This window comes from Triturus cristatus, chromosome 10, assembly GCF_964204655.1.
Source record: "Triturus cristatus chromosome 10, aTriCri1.1, whole genome shotgun sequence".
Classification (NCBI taxonomy): domain Eukaryota; kingdom Metazoa; phylum Chordata; class Amphibia; order Caudata; family Salamandridae; genus Triturus; species Triturus cristatus.
In genome coordinates this window covers 565,753,778-565,778,474 of record NC_140593.1, presented here as the reverse complement: position 1 = coordinate 565,778,474, position 24,697 = coordinate 565,753,778, and the positions used below count along the sequence as shown (strand labels likewise).

At 44.9% G+C, this 24,697-nt stretch overlaps 1 protein-coding gene across 1 annotated transcript in view; it reads left to right on the top strand.

Moving 5' to 3' along the window:
• NTAN1 (N-terminal asparagine amidase) overlaps positions 1–24,697 on the top strand; it is a 297,100-nt gene that overhangs the window by 213,163 nt on the left and 59,240 nt on the right. Inside the window, exon 9 of the mRNA XM_085632065.1 lies at positions 16,313–16,426. Within this exon, the coding sequence (XP_085488191.1) occupies positions 16,313–16,426 (114 nt within the window). The remainder of the gene's footprint in view (positions 1–16,312; positions 16,427–24,697) is intronic.

The following is a 24,697-nucleotide window of genomic DNA, read 5'->3' as shown; positions in this document are numbered from 1 at the left end:
CTACTCCTGTAAAAGACGTTTAGTAAATCCATTTTATCACTGATTGTTTTTCTTGTAACTCATTTCCAGTTCCCTTGTCTGCTATCCACATACTGAAGGTTAAATCAACTGCAGCATTGAGGCAATATTTCACAATCTTGAAAGTTAATAATTGTTACGCTGCCCCAATGGGAAGCGTCCCTTTAGTGCACTGCCGGGTTCCAATTGGAAGACTTTAATCAATTTGATTCAAAATCAACTTGCAACATCAGTGTATTATTCAACAATGTAATTGTTTCTCAATTACATGGTTGTCCACATAGTTCATGTGAAAACATATATCAATTGCTTCAATAATGAACGTGCAGCGAAGTTGTAGTTATCCCCAATGCATTTCGGGCATTTAACTGCCCTTCATCAGGGGGTATGTTTCTGAAAAGCAATTAAATAAGGCAAAAATGAAACGACTATTCGGGGCGTGGGCTGCCCTCTCCCCCAGGTGTTCACTCGTAGATGTCAATGTGATAGTGGTGTCAAGCGCATGCTTGAACTGAACCTCATCCTATTCAGGTGACCAACGTGAAAACAAACACTAAACATAACATATTAGTGATTAAGCCATTAACCACCTTATGTGTAATCTAAAAAAGAAATTGGACCGTTCTTTGTAAACTCAAAAATCTTGAAAGTTGTCATAGAAGCTTCCATTTTAATGCTTGTATACTTGTGTGCTGCACAGGTGCCACAGGAACTGATGTCATTTTTGGCATCTGTCAATACAACACAATCTCCATAAAAAAATGATTTTTATGTTGTAACAAACATGGCATTGGGACATGTCAGCATACAGCATAGACTAATGTGGCTGTTTCTCAATAGGCTTTTTAATAATTCAATACAGTGATTTGCTTTTGACAACACAATAGTAAGTCGATTAAAACAGAAACATAAGCTGAGATTTACTAAGCACCTGCATTGCCTTTGTGTCACGCAAGTCAACCCAAGGCACTGCAAGTGCTTAAGTAAAATTTACAAAGTCATGCAAATAGATATTTGCTTGATCTTGTGTCACTTTTCACCTGAAGAGTAAAGCAACTGATCGTATTGCCCTGCATCGTGGAGACGTTACATATGTGAAGCATGGACGGGTCTGTCCAACTACTCGTGTTTTGACACAAACCCAGATTTACTGAAGTCAATAAACCTGGATTTCTTACAAAGTGGTGCACCTACCCGACCTTGGAATGCACTGCACACGCAGAAAGAGGAATAAGGCTTCAAGGATTGTTCTTGTGAAGAAAGGGATACCTTCCGTCAAAAAAACTCTCTGGCCCATTGCACAGGAACCCTTGCACAATGGCTCAAGGGTGCCTGAGTTGTCACTAGGCAGCCACAAGTGCGCCAGTGCAGGCAGAGAGGTGAACAGTGTAGGAAACTGTCTCTGTATATACTATACCAAAGTAAGGTATAGTGTGCACAGAGTCCAGTGAATCTCCAGAGGCTTTACAGAGGCTTAAGTAGATAATACTAATGCTCTATTTTGTGGTAGTGTGGGCAAGCAGTTAGGCTTATCGGAGTCTGTGTTAAGCATTTGTTGTACACACTCAGACAAGAAATGATTGCACAAACTCAATGTCTAAATTCAGACCAATGGTTGGTAAACGTATTACTTTGTTACTTTTATTATTAGAACCAAATACACTTGGTTGCAGGTAATTACAGTGTTTAGACTGGCAATACTTTTCAATGCAGTCAATCAATACTTAGTGCAGGACTTTAGTTCAGCTGTTAAATACAGTCTTTAGAAATAGCAATACTTTGCAGTTCAAGAGAAATACACTTAGAGCAATATTTCAAAGGAGCAATGTTATCCTATAGGAGGAAAACAGGAATGCAATTTCACAGGTAAATACTTGACTTAACACCCGAAGGCTCGGTTTGTGAGTAAACTCAGGGCAAGGTTCAAGTGAGCACCAAGACTGCACTACGGCACTGGGTGCAGAAGTCAGATTCGGAGTCGGGTGCCCAATGTTAACCAATGGAGCAGGGGTCACTCAAAGTCGTGCCAATTATACGTAATTAAAACGGATTTGAAGGGTAACCTCCGGGGGTTAGGACAAGCACTGAGGGGGCCACAAGGCAGCACCAAACACACACCCTCAGCAGCACAGTGCAGGGTGCCATAACAGCATTGTGCACCCAATGCAAATTAATGGAGGACTACGGTCTCAAACAAAGACTGCAGGCTTGGAACAGGAAGCTGAACGAAGGCTTAGCTGGTACGTTTGGGTGTTGAGGATCACCTGGACACCATTGGTTGGGCTCCCCAAGGCCTGGGGGCTGCAGATGCAGGGGTGTCTTTGGATGACAGAAAACCCATACCGGAGCGGTCGGGGTCACGGGGGCCTGTCGTGATGAGGCTGCAGGCGTCGTCGTTGAGTCTAGGAGGGGTCAACCCACTATGGACTCAGGAGCTGGATCACTGTGGGACCTCGTTGGGATTAGTGGGCTACTTGGACTTGGCCGGAGGCATCTGGTGCAGTGGAGGATCCGGAAGCGGGGTTTTCGCGCTTCCACAGGTTACAGAGGCCTTTCTTGTAGTGTATTCATTGAACTGTGGTAAATATTTCATTACCGGTACTATTTTTTATGCGGTAAAATCTAGTAAGAATAACTCAGTAAATATAAGAGGCAGAATCCGTGGTATTAGAGGTTCTAAAAGGCTTTATTCCTTTACAAAGGAAAATACAATTCGAATTGCAGGCTTCAAATTCCATCACCACGAAAGTTCAGGAAGGAAGGCAATACATTATTGACAGGTAATCACTTTTATAAGAAATGCATTATAGTGAAACAGATGCAGGAGGCGTAACAGTTGATAAGAGAGATAAAATATGCATACGTAACCAAAAAGGCGGACATATAGGCGTAACTTAGAAAACGTCATTATACATGATGTCACAAGTGGGTGGATCCATAAGAGAATCCTGCAATATCAGCAGAAATATTTGGCAGAGATGCGTGCGCAGCCGCATGACGTGTGATTGACGTGCAACTAGAGGGTGAAGGGGACTTGACATTTAGCTCTACATGTGGAGACAGAAGTCTGAGGGGTCATGTCAACCTAATCCCAAATCATATCTAATATCTTATGTTTAAAGAACTGTATTATCCAAAAGGAAAGGTCTCTCGGACGGAATCTATTCTATACTGACTGTTAGTGCGTGTACGAGCGTCTAAGTGTCTACATGAGATGCGAGGGGGCAGGAATCTTCCATGGTAACAGGGGCTATGAATTACTTGCACGAGGACAGTGAGGCCTGGCCCCTTGCACGGTAGCTGGAGGAATGTTTACCTAAACTACTAGACAGGAATGCGTCAGATGAGGAGCGGAGCAGATAATCTTGAAGGTGAAATACAGTTTGTGGCAGGCAACAGGCTGGATCAGGCACCGTTAGCCGCGCAGGGAGTAGGACAAAGTTCATGGATACAGATGCAGGCTCGGACTGGAGCTTTCAGAGGCAGAAGGCAGGAAAGGCTTGATGGCAGGATTCAGGGCCTACTCGCCTGAATCTGTAAAATGTGGAAAGTGAACCACATAAAGTCGGTGGCCTTTCATACTTAGGAATGGAATATCTGACCCATTCATGGTGGATCTGAAAGAGGACATGTTGACGGTGGACGCACATGTATTTGCGTCTTCAAAACTGGAACTGGAGGGAACATACATGTACTTATAGCATGCACATGGAGCCGTTGGGGTCTACGATAGGGGACATAACTGATCACAAAATTCATATTTCCTCATTCCCTCCTTGTCCCCTACGGACCCTCAGGAGATATCGATCTTCATCAATCCATCGATCTGTTCATATAGCATCATTTGTTCTTCTTTCTTCTTCCGGGATTTTGAACGAAAACTTGGAGGTGGGATACACGATGTGGCACACAGGCCACAAATCGCTGGCCCACATTGTAGACATAAGCAGCAACTGAATAGTATGAGAAAGCCAATACCTAGGAAGGATAGGATCCTCCATCCCCAGGCGGACAACACGCTCCAGAACCAACCGGACCAAGTCCAGGTGCCTGGACTCTGGTGTATCTGGCTTATAATCTTATGAAGGCGGGTTATGGCTTTATATACTGACGGTGAATTTTCTGGTATGAAAATGCAGCAACTTGATCCGATGACCCTACAAGCTCCGCCCCTATCGGCTAGGATGACGTCAAGGACAAGACGATTTTGAAGCACAACAATCCGCATAGCAGACTGCTCTTCTGTTAAATTGCCTAAGGCGGAAGTAGTCTCGTTTACTACTGCTTCAAGGGTTCTAGTTAATCTACGAATCAGTTTACTATTAGTGACTGTTCCTATATAAGGAAAGAAACCTTTATTGAAATCTGTGTATTGCTCCCATGCCGTTTCAGTGTAATCGACAATCGGGAGATCTCTCTGCTGTCTATTGTGTACTAAATGGGTATTTCTGTGATAATCAGGAGGAGCTAGGAAAACAGGTGGCAGAAGGAATGCTATGTAACAGGTACCATCCCAGTCTAGAGGTAGACGTATATATGCGGTCTGGCCACATATGAAGTAGGAATGACGGGAAGCCCTAAATGTAGATTTGCCTTGATCACTGAATTTTATTACAGTGGTGCATTTACTATGGCCCATGTGTATGGAACCATTCTTTCTTACACATAATTCCCCTTTAACTGGGAATACTGACATAGCGGGCAAGATTGGTGTGGCTTCGGATTCAACATTCAGGATCATGAGGTTAAGTGTAAAATTACCTAATCCATATACTTCATTTTCTAGATCAGTTCCTGTTCTTTTGGGAAGTCCCTCCTTGTTAGGGTAGCAGACTTTAAGCAAAACTAGGTTCAGGTTTCCCCATACCCAGTTGTCTTGATAAACTGCGGAATTTGAATCTAGGGAATTAATCAAACTAAACCATGCTCCACAGGAGCCATTGTGTGTGAACGGATATGGAAAGAGGGGCAAAACTCCCTTATAGTTCTGATAGGGAGGGAGTCGGCCACATATCCAACAATTTGTAGCATTGCTGGTCTGATGGGAATGATGTAACATACTAATGAATGTGTTGTTGCGCAGCGCAAATCTATAGGACAACTCATGCGGAGGTAATTCACTAAAAGAATGTTCAGCAGTAACATTATAAGCACGTTTAGAAATAGGGTAATACATACGAAGTAATATACTAGTTATAATGATCAGAAAACTTAGAAAAAACAAAATTAATAGTGTTACTGTGCAATGACTACGAAGTGATTTACAATACGCATGCTTTTTAAGCTGCATCTGTTGATTTCTTTCTCTATTCCGGTCTAGAGGATACATGTCAGAGACAAATTCAACCGATTCACCTTGGAGAGGACTTAAACAATCAAATTGTCTGACTTGCTAGACCTTAATTTCAGTTTATAAAGTTCCGTTTTCGTGGGTTCAACCAAGGGGAGCTTTGAGTCTGTCTGTGAGGAAATGCAGGGCTGAGTGTTCACACTGGACGGTAGTCCATAAAATTTCTTGATATGACTCGAGTGCAACCACCCTTTACGTCCCTCGATCTTCACGGCTGTCCTTGTTGCTAGTAGAACAAGTTTTGGCGATTTCCACCTAGGCTCCAGTTGGGTCTTCCGGTCGAAATTCCGCACTAGGACCAGATCACCTGGAACCACGTCATGGGGCTTCACCTCAGTGTTATCGGGAAAAGCTGCAGCTACCTGTGAACGACAAGATTGTAGTGCAGACATCAAGGAAGCCAGGTAATCTGTCAGCATATTACAGTCAACATCAGTGATTTTGCGAGGTATAGGCGTCCCCCACATATTTGGTGATCTACCGAAGATCACCTCGTACGGGGATAGCCCTGTTCGAGAATGTGCTACCATTCTCATGTAAAAGAGTGCAACTGGTAAGGCTACTATCCAATCGACACCTTTTTCTCTACATATTTTGGACAATCTAATTTTCAGAGTTTGATTATGGCGTTCCACGAGACCTGCTGCCTCGGGATGTCGGACACAGTGGAATTTCCATTGGTAGCCTAACAAAAGGGAAACATGTTTCATTAGTTCGGATGAGAATGGCTGGCCGTTATCTGAGTAGACAACACGTGGCAAACCATACCGTGGGAAGAATTCTCGAACTAACTGTAGGGCTTGAATGAGGGGTCCGTGTTGGATGTGGGCACCATGAGAAGTTAGATAACCTCTCTCTCGCCACAGCACGCCGAAGTCATGGACGACTCCGAATGCATAACGTGAATCTGTGTATATGTTGACTTTCTTATCTTTTGCTTGAGTACAGGCTTGTGTCAGAGCGATGAGCTCTGCTGCTTGAGCTGACAAAGTGTTAATACAATTTGTTTCAATGACTTCAGTGTCTGTTGTGACTGCGTAAGCGGCCACTAACTCTCCCGTACTTGTTCTCATACATGAACCATCTACATACAATGTCAGGTCCGAATCTGATAAAGGGATATCTGTCAAGTCTTGTCTGGGTTTCGTCGTGATAGTAATGACTTCTATACAATCATGTGCTAATGGATCTGTTCCGTTTACTGGCAACAGTGTGGCAGGATTTAACGTATTACAACGTCTGATTTCTATGTGTGGTTGAAACAATGTTAATTCATAACCGGTGAGTCTCGCTATAGTCAAGTGTTGTGTTTGTGTGCGGTTCAAGAGAACCTCTACTGCGTGTGGTACTTGTACTGTCAATTGATGTCCTAACACTATGGCATCGCTTTGTCTGATTGCTAAAGCTGTTGCTGCCACTGATTTCAGGCACGCAGGAAGAGCCTGAGCTACTGGATCTAATGTACTAGAGAAATAAGCACATGGTTTGTGTGATCCTGCTTGTTCCTGAGTGAGTACTGACAAGGCAGTACCTTCGCGTTCTGTAACAAATAGTGTAAACTGTTTATTGTAACATGATGTTGCTAAAACAGGTGCTTGGCATAAAGCTTTCTTTAAGCTTTCAAAGGCATATGTGTGTTCTTGAGTCCAAGGGAGGACAGTCGATGTGGCTGCCTTCTGTGTTGTCAACTGGATGAGGGGTTTAGCTAGAAATGCATATTGAGGGATCCACTGCCTACAGTATGAAGTGAGACCTATAAAAGCCCGTACCTCCTTTTGTGTCTTGGGTGGTGACATGTTAGCAATTAACTGGATGCGGTCGGGTGTAAGCTGTCTTCCCTCCTTGGACAGCGAGTGCCCAAGGTAGACAACTCGCGGGACACAGAATTGCAGCTTAGAAGGGGACACCTTGTGCCCCTTGTCGGCCAGAAATTTTAAAACCGTCAGTGACGCTGTTTCACATTCAGGTTCGCTTCGGGCGGTGATCAGCAGATCATCGACATATTGAAGCAAGGCAGTGTTGACTGGCATGTGGATACTGTCAAGTTCTCGTTTTAGTGCTTGGCTATAGATGCTGGGACTTTCTGTAAATCCTTGAGGTGCGCGTGTGAATTTAAAACTTCGTCCATTTAAACTGAATCCGAACAGATATTGACTTTCCGGATCTATTGGGACGCTAAAGAAAGCATTCTTGAGATCAATTACAGTGAAGAACGTTGCTTCTGAATCAATAGCAGTTAGTAATGAAGAGATATCTGGGACTACAGGATATTGTGGTACAATGCATTTATTTAATTCGCGCAGATCAATAACTAATCGATATACTGGTGGTGCTTTTGGATCCGTTCTTTTAAGAATCGGAATTATCGGGGAATTGCATACATTGGAGTCGGTTTCGACAACCACTCTTTGTGCAATGAGCTCGTCAATGATTTGCAGTAAGGCCGCAACAGCATCTGGTGGTAACCTATATTGTCGCATTCGTGGTAGTACTACTCCTGTTTTTAGTGTGACTCGATATGGTGTAATGTTCATGCAACCAACATCAGTGGGGCCTTGTGCCCATAAATGCGTAGGTAAACTCTGCAGCCGGTGATCCATGTCTCTGGACACGTAGTGACCTTTAAAATCACGTAAAAATAATCGTACTCCTTCCGGAGAACAACATATTATAGCTCCTATAGCTTTCAATGTTTTTATACCTAACAAGTTTTCTGGGCATGATTTAGTAAGCAATAAATCTGTAGTACGTGTCAATGGGCCAACCGTGAGTGGAAGAGGTTGTGTTACGTCATTAATTATAGGTTTTCCTGAGAATCCAAGGGAAATATTTTGTGAGCCTGAGAGGGGTGCCCCTGGAACTTCACTGCGTCGTATAGTTGTTCTGCTTGCCCCTGTATCAAGTAAAAACTTTCTGTCTTCCCCTAATAGTTCACTATGTACATAAGGTCCCTCTTGATCTACAGGAACCTCAATAAGGGGTAAGCCAACTTCCCTCTCTAGGCTATTTCATGTGTATCGCTGATAATCGGGATAGTCTGCTTGTGCATACTGGTACATCTGTTGCGTTGTCGCTTGTGTGGCAGCAATAGGCTGCGCTGGTGGTGGTGCTACGGTCTGTTGTGGAGCTGCCTGTTGCGGAGCTAATTGTTGCGGAGCTGACCTAGGTTGTGCATGCTGAGGAATTTGTTGTTGATTCTGGTCCTGTCTAGGTGGACGTGGTCTTTCCTGAGTTCTACCCGTGGCGATATTATGTTTCAGAACTGGACAATCGTGTATATAATGACCTTGTTGTTTACAATAGTTACATGTCCCTTTAACTGGACCTGTTGAATCACCCTTTTGGTGACCATCAGCTGGAACTGACTGAACAAGCATTTTCATTTTTGTATCTTTCATACGTCTTTGTTCGTGTTCTTGTTCTTCTCTAATTCTATTGTGGTGATATTGTAACATCTGTAACATCTGTGACGGGGTGTTACCCTGCCAGGTACTCTCAAATTTCAATACTCTATTCTTAACTTGCGGTAGGGAATTTTCAACTAATTTTGTCACAAACAGATGTGGATATGACTCGCTACTTGCTTTTATGCCACTATTTATACCAAAACATTTTTCAAATCGGGAATAGAAATCACTAGTGTCTTCATCTTGCTTTTGTTTACAGGCTGAAATTGCACCCCAGTCTTCTTTTTTCGTAGTTAATAAACGTGGCAGTACCTGCACTAGTAATCCTGGTAGTGCTGTAGTCTTTTCCCCAAGCCCTGCTCCTGCAGCTCGGGCCTTTTCTTCGTTTTCTAATGCGGTCCAATCTATCTTTTGGTCTCCCACCTCCCATTCCTTTTCTTTGAGTTTCTCGTAAACACCGGCAGGCATTAACACTTTCAGTATTTTCATAATGTCGGGGTAGGTATACTCTCCCATGAGTAACATGTCTTTTATCTCACGGTGGAAACCTGCTGGATCCTTGTCATGGCTGGGTACTACTTTCTTCATTTCTAATAATTCAATTTTAGTTATAGGCGTGTACACAAACACGCGTGTAAAGTTATTACCTTCACCTCTGATTGGGTGTACTTCGCGTAACGGATTCAGTCTATCTATGTGATACATTTTTCTTCCCATAATGGGAACTGGAACGTGTTCTGGGCACACGAAAGTTATATACTGGTTTTGAAATTCTAGAATTTCTTTAATCAAATCAGTACCTGACCCTCTCCATTTATTCGTGAGTAGTTCTATCAATATGTCAGGTAAAGGTCCTGGATCGGAGTGTTGGCTTTTATATAATATAAGGAGGTGTTGAATCCTGTATATACTAGCTAAACGCTGTTCGTATGGGGTAAGATTCAGAAACGTGTGTGCTAGTGCATCATCACTGTATTTGCTGGGACTGTCAGCCCATTGTACTGCTGACCTGGCTAATTCTTGTTCATCCATGGAATCGAGCATATGGTACCCCCTTCGATCTCGGAGTAATTTATCAGCGGCTTGGAATAGGTGTTCAGGGGACCTTGTATTTAACATAGGGGTTTGAAAATGTCTATTACATTCTGGACGTATCGGACATATCGGATCATTGAAGCCTCTAGTATTATTATGGGGTCTTCCTCTACCTACGTAAGCTATTGTTTCTATTTGTTCTGATTCTTGCTCCTCCTCTTCCTCTGATTCAATTCTGTCTGCTTCTCGTCTTTCTTTATGTATTCGTTCTACTTCCTTGCGGATCTTTCGATACATGGCGATTATACACGCCTGTTTATCATGTTTTTCTTCTGATATGTTCTGACCCCATTTGGCAAGTTTTTGCATGGTATCATGATCTGCCCCAGGCCTGTCTTGGTTCCTGATCACGCAGTTTATGAAAAAACGTAGTAGTTGTCTTTGGACATCCACTTTCTGGTATTCCATAGCTTCGTTAATACTTTCTGGACCTCGCCCTGTTTGGACAAAGTGATATATATTGTCTAGGTGTTCAACCATTCCTGGTATTGTCATTAGATATAATGTAGCTCGTCGTATACGTAGTGATGATATTAGCAATCTGTCCTGTTTACCTGGCACTGGATCGTATCTACAATCCACAAGATGTTCTTTAAACATGTCGGATGTCACTAGTTGGGGTGTACGTTGGAGTGCTAAATCTCTAAGGGTCTGTTTATTTCGCGGCGGTGTGGCAAACATGTCTGTCGTACCTCCTGTAGCACCATCTGAGGTGCTGGGCAAGAAAGGATTCGTTGGACGTAAGATAGAAATTGTAGATGCCGGAAAAACGGTAGAAACGGACGGACCCGTGGGAATGGGTGTAGGAGTTTGTTGTTGCGGGGATACAGACGGATGATCTTGACGTTGAACACCATCGGCAAGTGGTGTGTGTGTTGTGGTATTAGCATACTCGGGAGCTACGTCATCTAAATAGGAGGAAAGGAAAACGTCCTTCGCTGTTTTAGGATGTGCTTTTATCGGGAGCAATGGAGGAGTCAAGTCTTTTGGTATTTCCGGGGTAGCCTTAGGTAACCCTTCGGCCAGAAGAGGATACATACCATTCATAAGAGTGTTTCTTTGTCTATCTATTTGTTCCGATTTAACTCGGGTACCTTCCTCAATTAATAGATTTTCTCGGGCTTTATTTGAATTCTCTCTACCTTTCTCTTCCTGTCTGAGCGCTTTTTCTGTACGTCTATATGATTCTTTACGCCATAATTCGATGGCATCCTTCTGTGACTGTCTGGCTTTCTTTTTCCATAATTCTTCTTCTACTCTCATGATGCAGTCTGCATCCCAGGTCCCCGCTGCGGGCCATCTTTGACTCTCTGGTAAATCTTTGGTGTAGTCCACCCATAAATCAAGAAATAACACGGCATCTAGGCCATGCTTATGATACATAAAGTACCCTGGAGTGTCCCTCGGTGGAATGGGAACAGCTTCTTCGAGTACCCCTTTCCTAGTTTTGATCTGTCTTAATTTCGAAAAGAGCGGCATTTTTAGATCTGGTTACTTAATCTTAAATACACTTAATACAAATAAACACAATAATGAACAGTCATTCACACCACAATGTATAGAACGTATTAAAACATATAACATTTAACATTTAACGAATAATGATGACTAATAGGAAACTAGTTACTGACATAATACTGACACTAGGTAATACTTATTTATATGCAAGACATACTAGATATACTGCTAAACAGTACAGATACACTGCTGAAACAGTGCAGACCGGATTTGTGTACCCAAACCCGTCTTGACCGGCACAACCTAATGTGCACGTCTAACTGCCTCCCCAGCAACGGTACTCACCGGGTAGCACGGAACGGAAGGCCTCGGAACTGAACTGAAACTGGACCGGACTGGACTCGACTCGACTGGACTCGGAACTTCGGAACCTGGTGGGCCTCTGTATACCTCGGATCTTGCTCTCTCAGCTAGGCTCTGGTCGGGATACTTCGCACTTCTCACCGCCTCGTCCGGGTGTTGATCGCAGCCTCAGTCACCCCCGCTTGGCCGGAGGGAGATACAGGAAATCCTGCAGGTACGCGTTTTTGTCCGTTCAGCTGTGGCAGGAGACCGGGCCTGCAACGCACCTCCGGCGCGTGAGATGAGAAAGTGTCCCTATTCGGGCGCCAATTTCTGTGGTAAATATTTCATTACCGGTACTATTTTTTATGCGGTAAAATCTAGTAAGAATAACTCAGTAAATATAAGAGGCAGAATCCGTGGTATTAGAGGTTCTAAAAGGCTTTATTCCTTTACAAAGGAAAATACAATTCGAATTGCAGGCTTCAAATTCCATCACCACGAAAGTTCAGGAAGGAAGGCAATACATTATTGACAGGTAATCACTTTTATAAGAAATGCATTATAGTGAAACAGATGCAGGAGGCGTAACAGTTGATAAGAGAGATAAAATATGCATACGTAACCAAAAAGGCGGACATATAGGCGTAACTTAGAAAACGTCATTATACATGATGTCACAAGTGGGTGGATCCATAAGAGAATCCTGCAATATCAGCAGAAATATTTGGCAGAGATGCGTGCGCAGCCGCATGACGTGTGATTGACGTGCAACTAGAGGGTGAAGGGGACTTGACATTTAGCTCTACATGTGGAGACAGAAGTCTGAGGGGTCATGTCAACCTAATCCCAAATCATATCTAATATCTTATGTTTAAAGAACTGTATTATCCAAAAGGAAAGGTCTCTCGGACGGAATCTATTCTATACTGACTGTTAGTGCGTGTACGAGCGTCTAAGTGTCTACATGAGATGCGAGGGGGCAGGAATCTTCCATGGTAACAGGGGCTATGAATTACTTGCACGAGGACAGTGAGGCCTGGCCCCTTGCACGGTAGCTGGAGGAATGTTTACCTAAACTACTAGACAGGAATGCGTCAGATGAGGAGCGGAGCAGATAATCTTGAAGGTGAAATACAGTTTGTGGCAGGCAACAGGCTGGATCAGGCACCGTTAGCCGCGCAGGGAGTAGGACAAAGTTCATGGATACAGATGCAGGCTCGGACTGGAGCTTTCAGAGGCAGAAGGCAGGAAAGGCTTGATGGCAGGATTCAGGGCCTACTCGCCTGAATCTGTAAAATGTGGAAAGTGAACCAATTAAAGTCGGTGGCCTTTCATACTTAGGAATGGAATATCTGACCCATTCATGGTGGATCTGAAAGAGGACATGTTGACGGTGGACGCACATGTATTTGCATCTTCAAAACTGGAACTGGAGGGAACATACATGTACTTATAGCATGCACATGGAGCCGTTGGGGTCTACGATAGGGGACATAACTGATCACAAAATTCATATTTCCTCAGAACAGGGCCTCTGTTCTCAGTAGTTCTTGTCTTTGTTGAAGGCAGCAGTCCTTCCAGAGGGTTTTAGAGGCTGCTGGGCTGCAAAACGAGTTGTCATTTTTTGCAGCATCTGGAAGGCTGCATACAGGCTGCTACTGGCTACTGCTCATCCCTTCTTTGTCCTCTTCCTTCGTAGGTTGTCAGGCACTAAGGATTAATGTTCAGGGGTACCCCTAAATACTCAATTTGGGGTGTTACAGGTGCTGGGAGATAGTAGCCAATGGGTTACTTACCTTAAGGGCAACTTATCCCTTTGTTTGTCCACACCCTTTGGGAAGGGGGCATACCCCTATTACTATTGGCTGAAATCTTTAAAAACAATATGGAGGAATTTGAAAGGAGGCGGTCACTTCAGCTCAGGACACCTGGCTGCGAGGGGACCCACATCTCCTGCTTACTAATTTTCCAGCCAGAAGTGGTGTTTGGTCAGAGGGGTGGGCATCTCCACTAGCTGGAGAGGCCCTGGCTAGCATAACAAAGGGCAGGAAGCCTTTGAGGCTCACTGCCCTTGAATGCCGTTTCTGCTTGGAGGTAGGTGTGAGGCACCTTCACCAAAGCAGGCTTTGTTTCTGACCCACAAGAGCACAAGGCTCCCACCTTACGGGGTCAGAAACATATCTGGAAGTGGCAGACTAGTGCAACCGGGTCAACCACACACTAGTGGTTTGGTAGGTTTTCAGAGGCCACCTCTTAGTGCATTTATTAATTAATCCATCACTGGCAAGAGTGTGGGCTCGTTAATCTGAGATGTTTGGTACCAAACATCTTGTGATTTGGTGAAGCCATCATGAAGCTGTGGAACTCTTATTGACAAGCTTCCAGGCCATGCACTTACTATGCCTTCACTATTCACTTATAATGTATAAGAATGGACTTTGAAACTAATGGGCATACCTGCTCATGCAGTTATGCCTTCACAAGGGGTACAGTGCAGACCTACTTTGGGGGTGACTTACCTATGCCTCTTGCAGTCCTGACAGGCCTGGCACACACGGATTTGCGCCAGGTCGACTCCTAACTTTTAGCTGCAACAAAACATGCAGTGGCAGTGTGCATGTGTTTGTGATGGTCTCTAAGGGCTGCAACATGTATTATGCCACCCTAAGAGACCCCTTACCAATCACAATGCCCTTGTAAAAGGTACCAGTGGTGCCAAGGGGCTCATATGTGGCCAGAAGTGTGCCAATGGTGGAAAGAAAGGTACAGTTCAGGGAAAGAACACAGGCACTGGGAACATGGTTGGCAGGAACCCAGTGCACATTCAGTCGAAGTGCACCAGAATTAAGCAAAAAGAGGGGGTAAGCCATGCAAAAAGGGTCACTTTCCTACAAATAGCACCTTGTCTTTGTAAATATGGAGCAGTTTAGCTCTCTCCCCTTCACGCAATGTAGCTCAGCGCAGCAACATGGCCTGCTATGCTGTGTTGCTTGAACTGTTACTAAATCTGGGCTAAAAAAAATTATACAGCAGGAGCATGGCTTGGGACAAGATGGCCTTTCCTTTCTGGGGCTATTTTACCCATAAGACAAGTTGGAATAAGTACTTGGCCTAAACAAACCTGAAATGTACTCCACCCTCCGACGTACAGTGGAACTCGCTCAAAACCTGATCAGATCTAAATGTTTATTGGTATTCAAAGGTATTGAGTACATCAGTGATGCTGCCTAGTCTGTCCTTCTTTGCCTAATGGCTGCTGAGTCTCCCCTGCTCCAGTGAGCTGAAAAATTGATCCAAAAGTCTGGCAGATCCACAACACACTGCCAAAAACTATGACACCCATCTTAATATTAAACAGATATGGAGCTTCCAAACATTCATAACCTTCCAAATGCATGATTGGAGAGATGTTGCAAAAGTGAATAAAAACTTGAAGGGGCTCACGCAAAACAGAATACGCCAAATGTCTATGTTAAGCTGAGGCCCACAATACCACAATGGAAGTCAGTCTTAGCTCTAAAGCTATAATCTGTTATTTCCTGTTACATTAAGTTAGGGAAATCAAATGGAGAATTCAGCACTGATGAAGGAAAGAAAGTTCTCAAAAAACAGCAGGAAGCAGTTAGAAAATCAAATAGGAGTTACTTGTGTGCATATTCTTGTATTTTGACCAGACTTTAAAGGCTTGGACCACAAAGATTTTGATAGACTGAAAAAATTAGCAATACGCCTTGATAAAGAAGTATCTCTAACTAGGAGAAAATGTGTGTTGTAGCATTGAGTTCAAGAACCTTGTGCCCGGAGGAAAAAGAGGAAGGCCTACAATTATCATTAACCTCAGGGATAGTAAAGGCAGAGAACAGATTCGGACAAGAGTCAGGTAGAAGGATAACGTGTTATGCAGAGGGTCTCAATCCTAATTCTTCTCTGGAGTATGCACAACTCTTTTGAGAAGAGAAAGAAGAAGCTATAATCTGTAAAGAAGGCATTCTTAGGCATCAGAGGAATGGCAGGGGTTGTCGTCACAGTTTAAAAAAAAGTATTTGGGTCAGCAGGAAATAGTGTTCCAGCAGCTCATAACAGACCTGTGCCAGAGCAGCAGAAGAAATATAGGTGATGAATGGGATATGAATGGTAGTTACAGCTATGTGGTGGGACGAGTTATCATCACTTCCACACTGAAACATCTATATATAGATTCCACAAGTGTGCTTTATAAATGCTTTGTTCTGGAACAACGGTGGACAGGGAGGTTGCAGTATTTTGAGGTTCCATGGTGGAGGAGGTTATGCCATGAGAAGATACAATGTTGTGCAACATGGATAACTAGTCACCTAGTTAGTTAAATGCATAAATACAAATGGTATAGGACCATGTCCCATTTCCAGAACATGTGTATTTGCGAAAGGACAGTCAAAAGATATTTAAAAAATCTTCATACACAATGATGTGAATGTTAGCCTTATAAGCTCTCACACATTCTAAATACAAACATGAGCTTGATAGTTCATGGACAAATACATTTGACTTCCTTACATAATGTATGCTATATAAGCTAATAATGTATGCTAGATAAGCTAATAATCATGTGTTCAACATCTAATCTAACAGTTTACTCTATTACATTTGTTTTTTTCAGATGATTAACATTTATGATGCTAAAACTGAACTTTTGAACATTGGTCCCTATTATTGGAGACCATCTCCATTTGCTTATTTCTGGTTGGAGCAGGATGATGAACGAATATTGCAGGTATCTCAAAACATAATTTTTAAAACTCTCTTTCTCTTATTATTACCTGTGTTTACAAGTTATTAGAAGGGTTGTAAAAATAACTTACTAAAGTTCAGTATTAGATTTTTTGTAATTCGTCTAGAATTTCTTGTTTCTGTAAATAGGAAAAAAACATCTCACAGAGGTTTGTTTGAATATTTTGACATGATATCCTCACTGACATTGCAATTTTCTAATCGCAATAACTCTAAAATAGTATGCCGAATCCTGTTGTCAGGTGATTTTGTTTGACCACCTGTATTCTCCTGGAAGTAGTAGCTCCATGTTTTCTCATTTCAACACCAGTTCCCAAAACACCACTTTTGATGTTGGTTCATACAGTTTAGTGTCACTCCACACTTTCCTTCTTCCTTTCTGTGGAGTGCCCTAGATTAACTAATTCCAAGAAACGTTGGCCATTTTCTTTAGGAAGATTCTTTTTGCTGATGCCTACTGGTTTATTTTCTATACATCCTCATTATTCACTGTGGATAAAGACACGCAAGATGAATTGGTTCAACCATCTATTTGCACCCATGCTGATTTTCAGTGGCTTATTGTTGAAAAACCTGATGGAAACGCATATGGGTAAAACCCAGGACTCTTCTCCTGTGACCTCTCAGCTTTAGGTGGCTGTCAGCATTGTGCAGATCATGCACCCCACAAACTGGCTGTGTATTTTTTTTTACTCAGCTTCCTTCTTGATAAGTCAATTAGACAAGTTTCTTTACCCATTAACCTTTACAATGTTATACTAATCCTGGTGGTTAAGGAAGTGAGAAACAAGAAAACCAAATGAGGGCCCTAACATGACTGCATCTTTTCCCAACTTTAGGTAAAATGAGTTTCCACCTACCTTAGCTGTTGACGTATCTACTCAAAAGTTGAAATGACTGTTTTAGAGAAAATTAAATACTATTAATTGCACTGGCCACTTAGTCTATAGCACTCAGCAAAATAATGCATCTGAGCAATTAACATTATATCCTTGGATTACAACATTAACCTACCCCATGTTTTCGAGCGAAGGTTTTTTGTTTAGAAGCTACTACCAGGGGTGTGGTCAGGTGCACATGGAGTGATGAGTGTTTCTAGGGTACCTCTGTCGAGTCTATAAGCATCTGTAGGTACTCCAGGGCAGTTTCATGGTCACCCCGGGCCCCCAACCCTTTTTGAGAGATGGTCAGAGCCTCATCCATCTACCTGGAGGTGATGTTTTTTCACTGGGAAGTTTGAGTTGTAGCAAGTTAGTTAGTTAGTGTGACCTGTCAAAGACACTCTGCGGCCATATTGGCAAAGTGCCGGAGCAGAGGGGTGGCCCTTCAGCTGCTACCAACTGGAGAGGGAATGGACAGATAAAGAGGGGTGGCCTTCCCACCAGTGGTACCGAAGGCCACACACAGGATGAAGTCAATGAGGATCAAACCTAAAGAAAGTAGGAAGGCGGAGGAGCTGGTGATAGTGGGTAAGAAGTCCACCCACAGGCATCAGACAGTCCATAGTGCAAAGGGGCCTTGTGACACAAGAAGTCAAGTCACAGTGTGGGCCCTCTGCCAAAGTGGCAGCAAGAGAAGGATGGTGAAGGGCAAACTGTACCTTGAGGTTCCCCTTGAACAAAATGAGGTAGCAGGACCAGAGACCTGGTGAGATTAAGGCAGAAAGCATACCAAAATTAGACCCACAGCCACATTTGTTTTTTTCACAATATAATTTTATTGTTGACAGCCAAGACAAGGTTGATGCCTCAAAGGGCACCAGCAATATGTATACATGGTTACATATAATGATATCAACATTTTCAATGATATTTCCTTTATGAACGATAATATAATAAGTTGCTAAATAACGCTTTAGAAAAACAAACAACAGTGCCACACTATATCTGCATGAGAAGTCTTATATATGGGGGGGGAGTCCTAGCCACCCTTAAGCATAGCTAATATTTATGATGTTTAAGTTCCAGTTCAGTACAATCATGTCAGTTGTTCTTCGACAGTAGATGTGGGATGAGGAGGTTCCAGATACAACCCTCTTTAATCTGTACTTCTTTCCCAGATTTTAAAATGCCTCTGAGGGTATACTCTCACCTCAAAGGCTGGGATTTCCAGGCCCATACTGAAATATAAGCCCTTCTTCCAGACCCCCACCAACGGTGGGGATTCATCCTTCCACGCCCTGGCGATGTCTCTCTTTGCCAAAGTGAGGCCAAGAAACAATAAGTGGCGCTTGTACCTGTTGCCACCCAGACCCTCTGTAATATGCAGCATGGCCAGCCATGGAGAAAATGGCACCTCCCACCCCAGAACCTCAGACAGGCATATGATCACTCCTCTCCAAAACCTCATTAGCTTTGGCCATGCCCACATTGTATGTAGAAAGGTACCCTCCATAGACCCATACCGCAAGCAATGTGGGGATGCAATCAAGCCAGCGCGCCACAGTCTGTGTCTAGTATAGTAAGCTCTATGCAGTTACTTAAACTGGATAAGTTGCAAACGGGCCGCTATCACTGCGCTGCGCGGGGATTCCAGAGCCTCCACCCAATCATCTTCATCTAGAGAACCCAGGTCGTGCTGCCATGCATCTCTAGTTTTATGTAGTGTTGTAGGTGTATTGTTAATAAGTGTACAATAGATTTTGGTTATTTTATGGTCTCCCAGCTCACCCATTAAGACCTTTGCCTCAACAGGGTTTAATTCGGGTATATCTGTTTGTTGTGGTAGATATGGGATGAAGGCATGCCTAAACTGAAGATACCGATAGAATTGGGAGCGGGGCATAGTGTACTCCATCTGGTTTTCTTGGAAGGACTTTAAGTTTCGACCACGCATGGCCGCGCCTACCGTATCTATCCCGCTAGCCTCCCAACCCCGAAAGCCAGGCAGCCGCGCCAGCTGAGGAAGCTGTCCATTTCTCCACAAAGGAGTTTCTCTTGTGAGCTTCCCCAACAACCCATCGTACGACGTGCAGATTTCCAAATCTTGAAGATCGTACTGGTCACGGGTGGCAGCTCCCTTAGCAGTACCGCAGAGTAGAGGACAGTGTGTAGGGCATTATCCTCAAACAGCCAACGCTACACAGCATATTCTGGGTCCCTCCGATCGCCATACCACCAATCACTGAGGACGGGATGTAGTATGCGTGGACATCTGGGGTGGCTACCCCACCTGAATACGTGGATTGAAAACAAGTCCTCAGGGCCACTCATGTCGCACCGCCCCCCCAATGGAAATTGCCCAAAATGGTATTTAACTGGCGAAACCACGTCGGTTGTATTGAGTATGGGTGATTCTGGAGTTGGCATAGAAGTTGGGGCAGAGAAATCGTTTTGAAGATGGCGGATCTGCGAAATATAGAAAGCGGCATATGGGACCACACTCGCGTCGGATGGTGGCGTCCACAAGGGGGCCAAATTCCTGTCCCATGCTGTAGTCGGGGATGTCCAGAGGAATACTCCTAAATATTTGCAACCGTTTGGGACCACTACCACTTTCCACGACCATTAGCCCAATCGATCACCGCCTGCAGCAGCCACAGACAGGACTTACCTCGATTTATATATAAGCCGGATGTTTCAACAAAAATCTTCATGATTCTGAGAAGGCACGGGCCGGTCCGATCAGGATTCGTGAGGAATAATAGTAAATCATCCGCATACAATGCTTTGCGGTCGGAGACCCCCGGTGCCCACTCAAAGCCACGTACATGCGCATCTATTCTTATCCATGCCGCCAGCGGCTCCATGGCCAACGCAAAGAGATATGGGGGAGGGGACATCCCTGGCGTGTTCCTCGCCCGATGGTGAAGTGTCTTGAAGCTGAATCAGCCACCTGGACCGATGCCGTTATGTCTGTATATAACAGACGGATAAGGTTCAATAGGCGGGAACCAATATTTAGGCGGCCGAGCAAGGCGAAATGGTAAGTCCAACTAAAGGAATCAAAAGCCTTATCTATGTCTGCAAGGAGGAGTGCGGCCGGGCCCTCATGGCGGTCAATGGCAGCTATAGTGTTGTGTGCGCATCTGATATTATACCGTGTAGCCCGGCCAGGCATAAAGCCTGCCTGATCTGGATGAACAGATCTGTGCTATGAGGAACCAGGCGGTTGGCGATCACCTTGGCCAAGAGTTTAGCCTCTACATTGAGTAAAGATATCGGGTGATATGACGAGTATTGCTCCGGGGGTAGACCCAGCTTTCAGAAAACAACAATCTCTGCATGTCTCCAATCCGGCAGAAGGACCCCGCCCTCCGCGGCTGTTTCGAGAGCCGCCAGATAGGGATTCAGCAATTGTGGATCGCATTTCTGAAAAAACTCACATGGGAAGCCATTTGGACCAGATGCCTTTCCCGCCCGCATATCTAGCAGCACGGTTAGCAATTCCTCCATCGCTAATGGGGCGTCCAATGTCTCACGCACATCATCAGATAAAGCACAAGGGTGAAGATCTTCAATGAATTTCTGGACGAGTTCTGCAGGAATGGTCTCATGAGGAGCATATGAGTCTGCAAAGTATGAAGCAAGACAATCAGCAATAAGTGACTGGTCCGTAGGAATTGTCCAATCTGTACCCTGTATACTCTAGAGGGTCTGGGGGCACAGCGTCTGCTGACACAGGCGATGTAACAAGGCACTGGATTTATCTCCTCACTGGTAAATCTGGCTTTGGGTAGCAAGCCAGCAAAGCCGAGCCTCATCCAAGAGCTCGCTGGCATACAACTGCTGCGTATTCAGCAGCTGCCTGCGTATGGTGTGCCCCTCCTCGTCTCTGAAGCCCAGTTACTCACCTTGGAACACGCAGGCAATCTGCAACAATTTATCGCGGCACAATGTCCGCCCCTCTAAGCGTGGGCTCCATCACATCCCATAGAGTAACATGAGAATCCCCCATATTCGTGTTATGTAAAAAATATTCCGCAAGGGACCCATAAATGTGCAATCTGTATTTCTCGTCCTGCAGCAGCCATGGCGATAGTCGCCACTGGAACTGGGAGCGTCTAGGATCTCAGGACAATTGCAAGGAGACTGGTGAATGGTCCGACAGGCCCTGATGCAAGCGCGCTGCAGAAAGTAACCTGTGAGCATGGACCGTAGAGAGGAAAATGTAATCGAGGCGAGAGAAGGACTCTTGAACTCCAGGAACAAAAGTGTATTCATGGGTGGTGGGGGTGTAATGCCCTCCAAGAGTCAACCCTCCCCATTCCCTGAACCAGGGGCAATAGTTTGTAGTCTCGGGTCATTGTCGCTCGCACTGTGGCGCGCCACCTGTCTTTTGACGGACATAAAACGTCATTCTAATCCCCCTGACTATCGTCAGTCCCGATGGAATCTCCGTCCAGAGCGTTTTCAACCGCTCTACCAGAGTCCAGGAGAGGGGGGGCATAGACACTGCCTAGAACGACGGGTTCCCCATACAATGTTCCATATACGACAATGAACGTACCCTGGGAGTCTGACCATGTCTTGCTATGTATAAAGGGGACACTAGGATGTACGAGGATTGAAACCCCACGGGATCCTCTAGTGAATCCAGCATGATAAGTTTGTGCATAGCCAAACCTCCCCAGACAAGGTGCCTTAGGCAGGTCTCTTGGAGGAGTAAAATGTCAGCTTTATAGCGCTTGGCCTGCTGCAACACGGCTCCTCGTGTGATCTTATCAACTAGGCCATTAGTATTCCAACTTATAACTCGAAGTCCCCTGCCCCTATCGGGTCCTGCATCATAACTGACATTGAGATATGCGGACAAATGAAAACAGTTGACTGGCTAAGGCAATCCCCAGATTACACGCAAAAAGAGATAGTGGCATTGATAAAAAACAATAATTCTCAAACAAGTTCCATAACTATCCCCCCACCCCAATACCTCACAAACAGGGAAGAATCTGTTGCGGCATGATGCGGCCCTAGCCCCCAATGGGGTGCAGCGGTGACATTCAGCCAATGGATCCCCAGTACGAGCGCCCTGCACATAGTAAAGACTAGGGATCAGGGACTCTCTAGACATTGAAAGCCAGCTTATGTATGTTATCTAAGTTACACATGGTTCAAATAGTTACAGATCTCGGTGATGCATCGATTATGAAGCTGTAGGTTCCTCTTGGTCGTCTGACAGTGGTTTACGGGATTTACTGCGAGTCTTGGATCATTTCTTAGAGCACGATTGGCGCCGCTGCTTACCATCTGCCGCAGGGGGACCACTTCCAGGTCCACCAGATGAGGAGTCCGAGTTGAACCGGGTGGAGTATGAGGTTTGATCTTCACGGTTTCTTCAAGCCAATACCTCCTCTGGGGACTCGAAGAAGTGTGTGCGCTACTGGTATGCCACTCGCAGGCGAGCTGGGTACAGCATGGAGAACTGAAGCTTAAGAATGCGAAGAAATGACTGTCGGCGCTGCAGCATCAGTTTAGTGTAATCCGGAAAAATCAAAATGCGCTGGGAGTCATAGGTAAGAGAGTCCTTCGTTCTTGCTTGTTGCAAGATAAGGTCTCTGTCTCTATGATTGAGGAGACGTGCAATTATTAGGCGAGGACGGGCACCAGGTGGCAGCCTCTGCAGCAGCGCTCAAGTACGTAACACAGGGAAAGTGCATCTGGCGCGAGTCACCCCCTGAGCCACTTGGCGAGAATGTCTTCCATGCTATTTCCTTCACATATTATGTTATGTTATACCCATTTATAAAGCGCATGGCTGCCCTAGCAACAGGGTGTCCCAGCGCTAGCAGACAGGTAACCAGAGAGAGAAGAGCTAGATGGAAGAGAAAAGCCAGGTCTTACACAGGATCGTTGGGCATTCAGGAAACTGATTACTACGCGCAGCCAATGAAATAGAATTCCATAGAACAGGGGCCTGGGCCTTAAAGGAACGCCCCCCTGCCCTACACCTGTGCACCCGGGGAGTGCAGGCCAGATGCAGGTCCGCAGAGCGCAAAGCTCGCTAAGGAGCATATGAAGTGCACAGCCCATGTAAAATATGGGGACCCTGGCCGTGTAGAATCTTATGTGTGGTGCAGAGGGTTTTAAACTGAACCCTCTGTTTGATTGGCAGCTAGTGAAGACGATGAAGAAGATTATTAGTGTGGCAGTACTTGGGTAGGGCAAAAAGAATGTGTCCTGCAACATTCTAACTCCGCTGTAGTCTTTTAATGACTGTTCAATCTGTAGTCCAATCGCGCCTAGATTATTGTAATGGTCTTCTGCTTGGTGTGAACAAAACAATCAGTTGGCGAGTAGGGGCATCAAAGAACCCCAGAATGGGTTTTAGGCCACGTAGAAGGCCAAAACATGTACCAGCCACTTTTTTTGCATGAGGCTCAAATGAGAGGGCGTTATCGATCAGGATCCCAAATCTCCCCGTAAAACCAATAAAGCGGAGATTATTTCTCCGGGCGCACCCTTCCGCATCTTCCACTCGCTCTGCCAGGCCCCGCGTGAGCGTTTCCAGAGTAGTCACTTTTTTCTTTAATGTGCCCACTGTGTCCTCCACAGTCGAGATTCGGGACTCTGTTTCCGCAATGCGTTGCACAGCGTTTTGGAGATCTTGTCGAAGCAGCATGACATCTGTGCCCACAACGCCTAGCTTGGTCTCCAGCGTTTCCCTTGACTGCGTGATCGCTGCCAATAACGCCGCATTATCCGGCATAGGCACCTATTGGGCACACAGTGAAGGCCCTGCTGCCACTGCCCCGGTATACTTGTCTATTGTGTTTTGCTTAGAGGACTCACCAGGCAGCTTGTCCTTTGCCATTGTAGAGAGTGGCGGGGCAAGGGAATGCGATCCGGAAGCGAGGACACAAATTTGAGTTGCTGCGCTTAGAAGAAGGTTTAAGGTGGCAGGTATCAGTTATGGTGTTTTTAACGGGGGGTTCGGCCAGGTAGGCCACTGCACTCACAAGCTGTGCCAAACCTCGTTCGGCCACTTCCGCGAGCTGGGCACCACCACCTCTCCTAACTGGTGCCAAGTCACAGTCTCCAACCCCCAGTGCATCAGTTTAGCGAGCTGCAACCCAGAATTCCTCTACAGCCAATATCAAACAAAGCACCCAGGGCCCAATCAGATCTATATCACGCCATATATGTAGGTTCAGAGAGAGAAAGGCACATCCAAGTCACCTCACACTACAAACCTAGCAGATCGCCGAGAGCTCAAGCAAGGGGGGATGCGGGGTAGTACTGCATAGCTGAAGCCAATGTATGGGTTGCACAATGAGCACAGGTGTTACAGTAAGGCTCAGCGCAAATCTCTCAGC